This window comes from Eptesicus fuscus, chromosome 7 (assembly GCF_027574615.1).
Source record: "Eptesicus fuscus isolate TK198812 chromosome 7, DD_ASM_mEF_20220401, whole genome shotgun sequence".
Lineage (NCBI taxonomy): Eukaryota > Metazoa > Chordata > Mammalia > Chiroptera > Vespertilionidae > Eptesicus > Eptesicus fuscus.
The window spans coordinates 45623101-45637607 of NC_072479.1; the positions used below are offsets into that span (position 1 = coordinate 45623101).

Sequence of the window (14507 nt, forward strand, 5' to 3'; positions counted from 1 at the left end):
CAGATCTAGTGGCAAGGATTAGACAAGGCAGCCTGAGAGAGCCACTAAAGTTTATCAGAATGATTCCTGGGCAGAACTCAATTATGCTCTAGGCCAGGGGTCCTCAAACTTTTTAAACAGGGGGCCAGTTCACTGTCCCTCAGACCGTTGGGGGGCTGGACTATAGTTTAAAAAAAAACTATGAACAAATTCCTATGCACACTGCACATATCTTATTTTGAAGTAAAAAAACAAAACGGAAAAAACAGCCGCATGTGGCCCACGGGCCGTAGTTTGAGGACGCCTGCTCTATGTTAATAAAGTAGGAAAGTTGATATGGAAAAATAACTGGATTTTCATAGTGACTTTCAGAATTGCTCTACAAACATCTCTAAAAATCTCTGCAAATGCTATGAAAAAATTTAAAGCTATGTAAAACCCAACATAATTTTTAAATGTTTTCCTGACACATAAAAATAGCAAATTTCACTAACAAAAAATAAGAAATCCCCTAAGAGAACACAATTATGTTCTTCATCGGCCAATATATTTTTAATTTCACAATAATATATCATCCATCAGAACTGCCTCAGTCAAAATTGCAAATACTTTGATACCTATGAAAATTTTATCCTGAATCTGCATATTAATGAACAGTTAATATACTTATTGGATATTTCTCCCTCTCAATTGACTTAATTGAACACATGACTTAAAAAGAAGCAACGTAAACTGATGAACAAAAACAGAATCAGAGACAGAGAAGCATCTTTCAGACCGTCAAACCTCAGAGGGAAGATAGGGGAGGATGGGGGGTAAGGGGGAGAGATTAACCAAAGGACTCGTATGCATGCATATGAGCCTAACCAAAGGACACAGACAACAGGGGGGTGAGGGCATGAGTGGGGGGTTTGGGGAGCAATGGGGAGATAAGGACATATATGTAATACCTTAATAAAAAAATTAGTTAATTTTAAAAAATAAAAAGAAGTTTGGGTGTTTGATTTTTTTGTTTTGTTTTTTTTTACCTTTTTTATTATGTTCAGGGATAGGAACATTATCCACTGTGACATTGGCTGTTTCCTAAGAGAAGAAATACATATTAAAGTAATTCAGTTTCATAAGTCTAGATAGAACAGAATTTCAACAGAAATCCAAAGCTCCCTCTGGGACTATACATTTCAATAGAGTGAAATCTAATTTAGAAGAAAGCTAGTAGAAAGCAAAATTATTTTACTTTATTCAATGATATTCATTGCCTTATATATTTAAGGCTTCCAGACCAACTGTAAAAACTCAAATATCAATGTCATAGTCAGTTATACTCAATTTTAAATGACTTCTATTGCTATAAAAGTGATCGCTGCTAATTTGCTGTAAGAAAAGCTAACAGCAATATGCAAAACACTGATTAGAACAGGAAAATTAAAACAAATGCATAACTCACAGCACCCTTAATAGTTCTAAGTCTCATCTCTGACAGATCACTGTGAGGAGAAAGTGAACTCTTCAAGCATCTATGAATCTCTAATTTCCTGAATCCTCATCTAAACAAAGAGTAATGAGAGCTAGGCTTGTCTGCTTTTACATTGGTACCTGAAGTGCAACATTTTTCTGCACTTATGCTCAATTATGTATGCAACAGAGTTCAAGGGTCATTATCTGTGGCACACACTCTACCTTGGGGAATACGTCTGGAAATCCATCTCCCTGATGACTCTGCTCTGGAGGATTCAAGGCTGCTCCTGAAAGAGAGAGGTAAGGGGAGCTAGATACAAAAACCTTTTATGTTCCTAATAAACATGTTCTTTTTTCTTTCTTAGACTGTGAAAATAAACATCTTGCTAGTAATGTTCATTTCTAGAGCTCAGTTTCATTTCCATTGAATGGTTACAAATGTATGCGTGTGAATAGCTTTCTAATGATCAAATACTTTACAAACATATTTCGGTTCACTTAAAACAGGAATACCTACCTTAAATTAGTGTTAGATAATATTTTAAAAGGTAAAGTAGAAAGTTGAAAGGAAAAAAAACACATTGTTATCTTTTTGCACATATATTTTAAAATTTCTTTTACAACTATAGGATTATATCTCATATCTCCCTGGGTTAGTTCATTTTATATCCCATCTTATGCCATAAGTGTGTATGTGTGTGGGTGTGCATGCATGTGTGTGCATGCTTGTGTTAACCACTACATACACCCACCACCACTCCCCAGTTTTAGACTGTAACTTCTGTCTGTTATAGTTCTGTCTGAACTGAGGTAGTCTATGTGGCTTCCTACAAAAGATTAAAACCCTGCAATATTTTGTAGTCGCTTCTGATATTTCGATTCAGACTTTAGAAAATTTCATCTTCAAATTTTTCTTAGATTGGTTCTACTGTTTCTTAAATTATTTGCTTAGAAGACTGGCAACAAAACACAATAAATTGATAACAAATCTCCTTGAAAAACATTATAAACTAAACATTATAGACCTAGCAGACATCTATTGAACATTCCATCCCAAAACAGAAGACTATACACATACTTTACAAGTGCACATTGAACATTCTCCAGAAGAGACACATGTTAGGCAATAAAATGAGCCTCAATAAATATGGCAGGGTTGAAATCATACAAAGCATATTCTCTTACCACAATGGAATTAAAGTAGAAATCAGTAACAGAAGGAAATCTGGGAAGTTCACAAATACATGGAAATTAAACAACAAATTCATAAATAATAAAGTCAAAGAAGAATCACAAGGAAAATTAGAAAATACTTCAAAATGAATGAAAATAAAAACACAACATATGGCCTGGCTGGTGTGGCTCCGTGGTTGAGCGTTGACCTATGAACCAGGAGGTTGAGGTTCAGTTTCTGGTCAGGGCATATGCCTGGGTTGTGGGCTTGATCCCCAGTGTGGAGCCTGTGGGAGGCAGCTGATCAATGATTCTCTCTCATCATTGATGTTTCTATATTTCTCTCCCTCTCCCTTCCTCTCTGAAATCAATAAAAAATTTAAAAAGCCAAATACAACATATCAAAACATAATACAGCAAAAGCAAAATTTATTGAGGCTCATTTAAAGGAAAATTTATAGCTGTGTATGCCTACATTAAAAAAGAATAACTCAAATCCATAGCCTAAACTTATACCTTAAGTAGCTAGAAAAAGAAGAGTGAACTAAACTGAAGAAAGCAGAAGGAAAGAAAGATTTAAGATTAGAGTGGAATTAAATGAAAAAAATAGAAAAACGAAAGAGAAAAATGAAAACCAAAGTGGAGTCTTTAAAGAAATAAAAAATTGACAATCCTTTACTTAAACTGACGAAGAAAGAGGAAAGACTAAAACTACTAAAACAAAAACAAAAGAGGAGACATAACTACCGACCTTACAGAAATAAAAAGAATTATAAGGGAATACAAGAACAACTATATGAAAAAAATTAAATAACTTAGATGATATAAACAGATTTCTAGAAAAATACAAATTACTGATACTAACTCAAGAAGAAATAATCTAAATGGACTTATAACAAAGAAAGAGATGGAATTAATATTTTAAGACTTCCCCAAAGAAAAGTCCAAGTCGGAGTAAATTCACAGGTGAGTTCTACCAATAACTAAAGAAGATTTAACACCAGTCCTTCACAAATTTTTCCAAAATAGAATTTATTCCCAAATTATTCTTTGAGGCCAATATTTTCCTTATACCAATGCCAGACAAAACATCACAACAAAACTACAGACCAATATCTCTTATGTATAAAGATGCAAAAATCCTCCACAAAATACTAACAAACCAGATCCAGAAACATATAAGGATTATATACCACGACCAAGTGGGATTCATCCCAGAAATCCAATATTACCTTAATATCTGAAAATCAATCAGTAAAATAAATCATATTTATAGAATGAAGAACAAAACCTGTAAAATCTGATAACCTATCATAATAACAACTATAGCAATAGAATTTCCTTAATTTGATAAAAAGCATTTATGAACAGATAGCATCATTTACAATTATGAAAAACTGAATAGTTTCTCTTTTAGATCAACAACAAGAAAAGGATGTCTGATCTTGCCACTTCTATTCAATAATATACCAGAGATTCTAGCCAGGGCAATTAGGCAAGAAAAACATATAACAAAGATCCTAAATAAAGTATTGTCGTGTAGAACAAAATTTGAAGTTTGGGGGCTGTAAGGGCACTAACAGTCATTGTTCTTTTGTTGCTCATAAAAAGAGAGGACAATACTTCATTGTCATATAAAATGGAAGACTCAATGTGGCTCTCCTAAGAAGCCAGCAGAAAGCTGTAGATTTCACATCAAAATTAAAAAATAATTACTGATCATTAAAATATAAATGCAAACTGTGATATGTAAAGACATGCATGCCAGAAATATAAAGACAGTAAGTAAAGATTCTAATTTCTTGAACGACTTGATTATGCCCTGAGATCTGGGAATGTTTTATGGATGTGGAGAAACCCCTATGCAGCCACCTGAATTGCAGGAATGATGACTACAGGTCCTTCCTCAGAAGGACTCATAATAAAATTCAAGTCTATAAAGTGATCACTGAAGGCTGGCAAATGAAAGGTAAGAATTTCTCTAAAATGAAAACCATTCCACCAAATTGAACAATTGAAATAAAAGGTAGGCAAAAATGGATATCTGGCCTAGCTGGCGTGGCTCAGAGGTTGAGCATCGATTTATGAACTAGGAGGTCATGGTTCAATTCCTGGTCAGGGCACATGCCCGAGTTGTGGGCTCAATCCCCAGTGTGGAGCGTGCAGGAGGCAGCTGATCAATGATTCTCTCTCATCATTGATGTTTCTTTCTCTCCCTTTCCCATCCTCTCTGACATCAATTTTTAAAAATCTTTCTAAATGGATATCTGAATGGATAATAAATTATTTGGATAACTGATAGCTCTGTCCATGGTAGCAACAAAGACTAAATATTTTTATCTTAACTCCTAAATCGGTGAGTAGTTATCATAGGAGACATCTGTTCAGCAGGTTACACTTAATATTCCCAATGAATCATCACATTGCTGCTTTTAACAAGCTATACAATGAATATTTTTAAGGTAATCAAAACATCCACTCAATAAATCACAATTAAATAATGCTATCGACAGGCTTAGCTTGACACGCAGGCAATCTGGGCAGGGGTCCAGTGGAAAACATAGGCTGGTGGAACATACCTCAGGGCAGACACAGCAGTTTGAGCAAGCCTAATCACAGAAACCAACCATGCAGGAATAACAAAATGTTTTTGGACTCAAAGTGGGAGGCATGTGAAACTAGGGAGGGTCTGCAACAATAAGGTGAACTGACTCATAGAAATAAGGAAAGTTCAGGTCCCTTGCTGGGCAGGAACAATTGAGGGAATCAATCAGCATATATATAGAGCAGACTTGTAGCAAATATATACCCCTAGACTACAAGGCTTCACAGGCAACCCATTACTGGGTCTCCCTCCCCATGTGGGGGGCCTGAATATGCTTGCAATAAATTTTCCATGCATTTGCTTAAATCTTTTGGTCCCCAGAGCTCATTCTTTGGTGTCAAGAGACACACACCCCAGGGGAAAAAAACCTCGGCTCCCCGTTCTGGTTATCACTACTTTCCTCAGAAAAGGACTCAGCGCAAGGTGCTATCCTCCACTCATCTCAGATTTACCTATCTCCTGGTACTAGGGCATTAAACACTTGTCTTTTCACCAATCAGCCAGTCTCTCATTTTAAAAATACAATCAATTTTGCATGTGCAACAGACTAGGAGTCAATCAAGAATGTGACATTTTTGTCTAATCAGTTCACATCATTCTCTGCTGCATAAATAAATGATGTAGAGAGCAAAAGATACTCTGAAATCTATTCCAGAACACTGAAGTATAAAACATCCCACGTGTCCTGTCAAAGTGGTGTGAGTTTATACATGTAGAGTGAGTTGTGTGGGTGGTTTCAGTGGCTGGAAAAGGCTCAGAGAATGATCAGGCATTGAATTCACAGTTCCCAGGGACTCATTGCATTTTAATTAATTAGTAAGCTTCATAGTGCAGGATTCTGCTCTATGAAACTAAGTGAAGAAATAATGTGCAAAAGATGAAAAGGAGTTAGCCATGTCATACAGATAATATCATTGTAGAAGTCTATTGGAAACCAATTGACATGGAAAACCTACAGAATAAAAGTCAACCTGAAGCTACAATTTTCTGGTACAAATCTCTCAGGATTTCTTCTTTGTGTGTGCAGTTTCTTTGGGTAATAAAATAGAGGCTCAAGGGCACTTAGTATATTATCCAAAAGGATGTGTGCAAACATGTAGGGAGCAGCTATAGAGTTAAGCCTCGAATTGACCTGTGGCAGAGCCCTCTTAGCATAATTAAGCTTGACCTTATGGCCGCCCCTAGATCCTTCCTAGGTAGCTAATGGGCTGTGGGAGGTGCAGCAAGTGCTGCCAAAACAAGCGAAAATCACAAGAACATTGTAACTATGAAGACCACTACCTTGCTTTTCTCTGACTATAAAATAAAGCCTCAGCTTGCCTGGATCTTTCTCTGTTGCCTCATCCAGGCACAGGAGATCCACCAAGCCCCAGCTATATTCTCTTTGTCTGTCTTCTTTAATCCTTCACCGCCTTTCCTCAGGCTCACCGAACCCTTGGCTGTGCTGGCCTGGCACACAAATAGAGAGAAATAAAAATGTTCCTGAATGAAAGAGGCAAATAATAAGGATGCTGATTCAAAAGAGTTTCCAACTTAAGAGCCCCGAGTCTATAAGACCCAAGTTCACACAAGATCATTCTTGTTGAAGTGAATAAATCTAAAGCGGAATAAACAGAAGAGGTAACATTAGGAGATTATTTTATTGACAAAGAATGAATGGAGAAAACTTCATGAGCTTTATTTATCAGGTTACTCTTCATGTAAGGCATGACACAGCATGAGAAACAAACAAGACAGAGGGAAGAATCAGACCCCTGTGGAATGGACAGTAAACAGGTAAGGCAGATTTAGAGGCAATGACATAAAAAGAGCGATGCAGATAAAAGACAAATCCCACAGTTATTCTGGAGGGATATCTTTACACAAAAATACAGAGGGGAAATCCAATTATATTTTTAAAAACTTCTAATCATATGATAAAACAAATTATAGAATTATCTATATTTTACTTATATTGTGATTACGTTTATGATTCAAAGAGTCTCAGAGTTTTGAATGGAGAGTTGGTTCATATTGCTAAGAATAAAACAGTTCAAAAAGTGTGGTTTGTAAGTAAAAAAAAAATTTTCAAACCCGAAACTATAAAGGGGTAGAAAAAAATGTGTTGTATACATTATGTAGCAAAAAAAGAAAGTGTCACCAAAATAATGTGAAGCAGTAAGGCCCACTTCAGATAAATGCCACTGGTAAGAAATCTGTGACATATAGCATAATAGCATAACCAGTCATTGTCTTGAATAAAATGCAATATTTACATTTACAAATTACGATTCCTATAAAATGGACCAAGAGCCACATCACAAAAATCAGTGTTTACCATGGTTTGCAATCAAATGGATAGCTCGATGATGTCCCATCTCCTGGAGAATCTGTAAAAGGTCGCCAACTGTCTTGTTTTTCTGTGCCCAGGACCAAAGTAATTCTCTTGTTCCACTTTTACCTTGATCTACATATTTTTCAATGTGACGAACGTCCAGCCAGGTGTTTGAAAGTCGCTCCGCTGTGGAAATTGCAACAGGAAGAACCAAAGAACAGTTCACGTTATTGAAATATTTGGGGTGCCTTATGTGTTTTATTTAATTTTGTTTATAGTTTTTATTTTGAACCAACTTTAGTTCCTCACCCAGCTTCCCCTAATCTTAACATCTTACATAACCACAGTCCAATTATTAGTGATGACCTTATTCTAATTTCATCAGTTTTCCCACTGTCCTTTTTCTCTTCTAAAATCCTATCCAGTTTCCTGCATTGCAATTAGTTATTATTTCCTTTTAATCTCCTCCAGTCTGATGTTTCTCAGTTTTTCCTTGTCCTGCAGGACAGGAAAATGCTATTGTGTCCTTCTCAATGCATAAAATCAAAAGGCTTATGATGTTGATGTATTATCACTTGTGATGTTTATCTTGATCACTTGGGTAAAGTGGTATCTGCACTGTGAAATTATCTTTCCCTTTACTAGTATCATTAACTAGAGGGCCAGTGCATGACATTCGTGCACTGGCAGGGGGTTCCCTCAGCCTGCACTGCACCCTCTCTCAGTCTGGGACCCCTCGGGGAATGACGGAAGGAGCGGGCCTCCCCCTGTGGGAGTGCCACTCAGCCAGAAGCCAGGCTCACTGCTCCTTAGCACTGCCTCAGAGACAGGAGAGGCTCCTGCAACCACCACTGTGATCACCAGCATTGAGCTTGCTGGCGAGCCCGGCTTCTAGCTGAGGCACTGACCACCAGGGGGCAGCTCTTGCATTGAACGTTTGCCCCCTGGTGGTCAGTGCACATCATAGCAACCAGTCGTTCTGCTGTTCGGTCGATTTGCATATTAGCCTTTTATTATATAGCACTAGAGGCCCAGTGCACGAAAATTCATGCATGGGGGGGGGGTCCCCTCAGCCCAGCCTGCACCCTCTCCAATCCGGGACCCCTCAGGGGATGTCCGACTGCCGGTGAGGATCGGGCCTAAACTGGCAGTCGGACATCCCTCTCACAATCCGGGACCACTGACTCCTAACTGCTCACCTGCCTGCCTGCCTGATGGCCCCTAACTGCCCTCCCCCGCCAGCCTGGTTGCCCCTAATTGGCCCCCCCCACTGGCCTGGTCGCCCCTTACTGCCCCCCATGCCAGCTTGGTCACCCCAACTGCCCCCCCCCCGGCTGGCCTGGTCACCCCTCACTGCCCCCCTCTGCCGGCCTGGTTGCCTTTCACTGTCCCACCCCTGCCAGCCTGGTCGCCCCCAACTGCCCCCCTGCGGGCCTGGTCGCCCCACACAGCCTGCGATGGTCACTTAGGCTTTTATTATTATAGATAACTATATTGGGGAAAATACTTCAAGACTATGGAAATATCCTGTTTCTCCTCAGATTTTGCCCATAAATGTTCACATCTACCAGTGGAACTTGTTTATCACAATTATTACTCTGGTGTTTGCTTAATGGTAATTTTTTTTTATTTTCTCTTTTTCCCTTCCTTGTTCATTAGCTGTAATTCTTCTGTAAGAAAGTGCTATCTCTTCTCCCCCATTTGTTTAACTAATTTATTTACTTTTATCATCATAGACTCATGAATATTTATGTTATAGGTTAAAATCCAGTGCCGTCATTATTTTACTTTGTTGCTAAAATTGTTCCAGCTTTGTCCACTCAGGTTGGCTCCTGTGTTCTTTTGACAAGTCCTATCATTTTTGGAACACTTCCATATTTTCTGGCTCAGTAGATGTTCTAGGCCCATTTTGTACTTCCCCTGCCCTAGCCCTGTTAATGATTTTTCCAAGGAGTCTAGCCAGAAACACTGAAGAGCCACGGTGCAATTCCCCAGGCTCCCATACCCGCCACAGTGATGGTAGAAGCACATGTTGATACGGGGGTGTCTCAAGATCGAAGCAGCCTGGACTGCTAAACCACCATGTGGAGGTCAGCTGTCCTGGCCTCTCAGTGCTCTTCCCATGAGCAAAAAGTAAACCTCTGAGATTTTGGTGGCGTTTGTTACTACAGCATAACTTAGTCTATCCTTGCCCATACACACGAAGTTTTATCTTGAATTTTCTGTTACTTCAGTCTCATTTTATACCAGAAGAGAGTGAAAGGGAGTGGCAGCCTTTGTGAGTACATATGAAACAAGGGAAGATAAAGTTGAGACATTCTACTTGAAAGCATGCTTAAGTTGTAGAGACAAACACAGCTACAACACAATGCCTGACATCATTAAGTTGGAATGTGCTTGCCCCTTACTCCATATTTAAGTTCTGGCAAGAATATATTCATTCTTCATCTCTTTGAAGAGATGATGTCTCATGAAGAGGCAAGGACTATGCAAATGCTAATATGTATTTTAGATAGTTTATCGTTAAAAATATATATAAAGGAAAAAAAAAACAAAAAAAAACAAAACAACAACAACAACAAAAAAAAACGCCAAAAAAAAAAAAATATATATATATATATAAAGGGGGCTTCAGAGCAAAAATGTGGTAACTCTAATGTATTTCCTTTTGGCGATAGAATCTACCTATTTTATTAAAGCACAGTTTTCATAAACACTAACTATTTCTAAAATTTCTTGGAGGAAATACTGCCAATTAGTGTAGTTCAAACATTTGTTGAGGCACTTACTGGGTGCCACAATGCAATAATTGTGGGCACCGAGTGTGAGTGGAGCAGGAAAAGGCGTCCCTAACTAAAGATGGGGCATCATGGAAGGCTTCCTAGGGATGAGGTTACTGGGGCCTGAGCCAAGTTTAAAACTAGGAGTATTTCTAAAGAGAGGCCAATTCTTAAGGAATTATTGGATAGGGTACACTATCCTACGGGGCCGGGGGGGGGGGGGGGAGCGGGGGAGGTAGGAGGGAATCATGGAGTTTCAGTTTGAAAAACAAACAAACAGAAGAATGGAATTTGAGCCTCATGGACTACACTGTCTTCTAAGGAGGAAAGTTGCCAGTCAAAACAGCACTGCTGGCCTCCTGGGAATATGTAGAAATGTGTTGGTTTAGTGGTGGCTCTGCCATCAACCTACGGTGCCAACCTCACTGAGCAACCTGAAACTTCTCATTAGTATCTGTCTTTTGAAGTAATCCCACCCAAAACATAATAGCAAATTAGTTTGCTTCCCTGACCTGCTAATTAAAAGCATTGACTTTAAAACCCCGCCAGTCTTTAATATACTTCCTAGTCTCAAAATTAACATTCCAATGAGGAAATGCTAAATATCAACATTCATTGAAGGGGAAACTTAGGTTTCCACTTTTTCTATTAGTAAGATAATTGGCTAATGTTTATTCAGTATTAAGCATAATGTACCATACAAATTAGTAATATTTATAGTAACATAAAACAGGATTCTTTTTCTTTCTTTTATCTTTTTTAAAAATATATTTTTACTGATTTCAGAGAGGAAAGAAAAGGGAGATAGAGATAGAAACATCAATGATGAGAGAGAATCATAGACCAGTTGCCTCCTGCATGCCCCTTACTGAGGGTCAAGCCTGCAACCCGGGCATGTGCCTGACCTGAAATCGAGCCCGTCACCTCCTGTTTCATAGGTCAACACTCAACCACTGAACCACACTGGCCAGCCTCTTTTTATTTCCTTTATTTTTCAGGTAAAACAGTTCCCTCCACACTTTGACTCTTTGGGATAAGACATGCACGTAATTTAATTGAGGTGAAGAAAGAAGACTCCCTTGTGGGCTACCAGTCAGGGAAGGAGCGTGAGGGGGATGCCACCTCGGCTGGCTTTGCAGCAGGGGTGGGCTGGGGTAAAGTTCAAATAGGCCGAGGGAAGATGGAAGAGCCTGTCAAATGGGGAATTATTCCAGAAATGGAGAAAAGGGCAGGAGGAGGCAGAGGACACCAGTGTTGCTTAGAGCAGAGGTTTATGTTGAAGAAAAGGTGGACGAGCTTCATGAAGTCCCCAAGTTAGCTTTGTAAGAATGTGCTCAGCACATAGTGGGTGTTCAGTACATATTCACTGAAGGACAGAGAGGGGCCTGAGTGTTCGCCTAAGTTAGATTGGCCAATTTAAGGTTTCTGATGCAAAGATGGAAGCTTTGCTTTTTGGAAGATCCATCTGGTGGCAATAGTAGCAGGAGTCTTATATACAAGATTTGCACATAAAAAGATATAAACATTTTCTCCCGATTCTCACAGGAGGAAAGGAACGGTTTTTAACTATTAAGGAAACCTGGAGTTAATGTTTCAAGGTCCAAAGGATGTCAGATTTTCCATATAATCCCATTTCCCGTTCTTCCTTCTCTTTTTTAATTTCTGAATTTTCCTTTTAAAAGTGCGACAAGCCATGAGTCTGTGCTCTCCGGTCCTGTGATTTGGCTGATAAACTGATAATGTAATATGCTCTTCCCTGCTTGGCTGGTGTGGCTCAGTGGTTGAGCTTCGACCTATGAACTAGGAGGTCACAGTTCAATTCCTGGTCAGGGTACATGCCTGGGTTGCCAGGACCATCCCCAGTGGGGGTATGCAGGAGGGAGCCTATCAATGATTCTTTTTCATTATTGATCTTTCTATTTCTCTCTCCCTCTCATTTCCTGTCTCAAGTCAATAAAAAATTTTTATTAAAAAAAGAAACATTCAAACCTGTAAAAAAAATTTATTTTAAATGCTCTTCCTTAAGCACATTTCAGAGATTTTGCTGGTGGGTGAGTGAATAGATGCCAAAAAAAGCTGAAGTTCTTAGTTCCCTAACACTGACCAGGGGCAAAGGGCTTTGAGTTTGCACTGTCTAAGGAAAGCTAGATTAGGCAAAGGCATTTTTCTGATAAGAACAGTTCCCAGTGTGAAACTGACTGGTGCTCAGTTAAAATGGATACTGCATACATGGGTCGCTTCCAGGACTAAGAATGAAATGTGTTTTCTTTCTCTAACTAGTGATTCACAGTGCAACCTCAATAGCTTTTTGCAAAAAAAAAAAAAAAAAAAAAAAGCTTTTCGCCAATGATAATGCATTCTGAATAGAAACACCACTGAAGAGTATTATTAGCTTCCATAAAATGTATAATTCATTTAGATCAAATTCCACAAAACAATACTTTCAATTTGATGCAAACTCTTGACCTTTATTATATTCCTCAATATTCCTAGTTTTCTCTTATCCTTACGTATTTGTTCCCTTCCAGGACATAGAACTTTGTTTATTCACAGTACTAAACAAATAAAGAGTAAACTTCTCTATGATTGTGTTGTTAAAGTTAGGAGCATTCTAAATAAAAAGATACATTAAAAATATGCTGGAGCATGAAAAATGATACAGTAACTATGAAAAAGAATAGTCTGAGATAAAGAATGACATAAAATAAATAAAGAACATATTGGAAGAAATACACAACAGATTAGGGGAAGCTGAGGATGGAATCAGTGAATTAGAAGACAGAGTTGAAAATATCACTCAATCAGAGAACCAAAAATAAAATAAAAAATAAAAAACAGGAGAACAGCTTAAGGGAGCTGTGGGACAATGTGAAACATAATAATATTAGAATAGCAGGTGTTCCAGAAAAGGCAGAAAGGGATAAAGGGATAGAGAATGTGTTTGAAGAAATAATGGCAGAACTTCCCTAACCTGGTAAAGGAAAAAGTCACACAAGTTCAGGAGGCACAGAGAACCCCTAGCAAGAAGAATCCAAACAGGCCCATGCCCAGACATATCATAATTAAAATGCCAAAAATTAAAGACAAAGAGAGAATCTTAAAGGCAGCAAAAGAAAACTGTTAACTACAAAGGAGCTCCCATAAAGCTGACACCTGATTTCTCATCAGAAACTCTACAGGCCGGAAGGGAATGGCATGAAGTACTCAAGGTAATAGAAAGCAAGGATCTGAGACCAAGATTACTATATCCAGCAAGGCTACCATTCAAAATAGATGGTCAAATAAAGAGCTTCCCAGACAAGAAAGGCTAAAGGAGTACATCACCACCAAGCCAGCATGCTAAAGGGACTGTGTAATGAGAAGAAATAGAGAGAGAAACCTAGCCAATACAGAATTAAAATGGCAATAAATAAGTACCTCTAAATAATAACCCTACATGTAAATGGATTAAATGTTCCAATCAAAAGGTGTAGGGTAGCTGAATGGATACAAAAACATGACCCAACTATATGCTGTCTACAAGAGACCCACCTCAAAAAAAGACACACAGAGGATGAGAGTGAAGGGATGGAAAAAAATTTTCCATGTAGAATGGAACTGGAGAGCATTAAGCTAAGTGAAATAAGCCAGTCAGAGAAAGATAGATATCACATGATTTCACTCATTTGTGGAATATAATGAACAACATAAACTGATGAACAAAAATAGAACCAGAGTCATAGAAGCATTGAACAGAATGTCCAACCTATGAGGGAAGGCAGGGGGTGAGAGGGTAAGAGATCAACCAAAGGACTTGTATGCATGCACATGAGCATAACCAATGGACACAGATAGGGTGGGAGGTGAGGGCATGTGCAAGGGGATGAGGGTGGCCGGGGAGAGGTCAATGGGGGAAAACGGAGACTTATGTAATACTTTAAACAATAAAGAATTTAAATTAAAAAAAAAGTCTTTCCATGCAAAAGGAAAAGAAAAAAAAAGCTAGAGTAGCATACTCATATCCAACAAAATAGACTTTAAAATGAAGGCCATCACAAGAGACAACGAAGGTCATTAAATAATACTATAGGAATCGATCCAACAAGAGGATATAACCCTGGTAAACATATATGCACCCAATATAGGAGCACCTAAATATATTTTAAAAATACTTCTAGAGGATTTTAATGAAGAGATTGACAACCATACAGTCATAGTA

The 14507-nt window shown here is 38.4% G+C and overlaps 1 protein-coding gene across 1 annotated transcript in view; it reads right to left on the reverse strand.

Annotated features, from left to right (window-relative positions):
* The window catches only part of IRAK3 (interleukin 1 receptor associated kinase 3), a 60697-nt gene that overhangs the window by 32297 nt on the left and 13893 nt on the right, over positions 1 to 14507 (reverse strand). Inside the window, 3 exon segments of the mRNA XM_054718885.1 lie at positions 1008 to 1062; positions 1660 to 1724; positions 7533 to 7715. Coding sequence (XP_054574860.1) covers positions 1008 to 1062; positions 1660 to 1724; positions 7533 to 7715 — 303 coding nt within the window.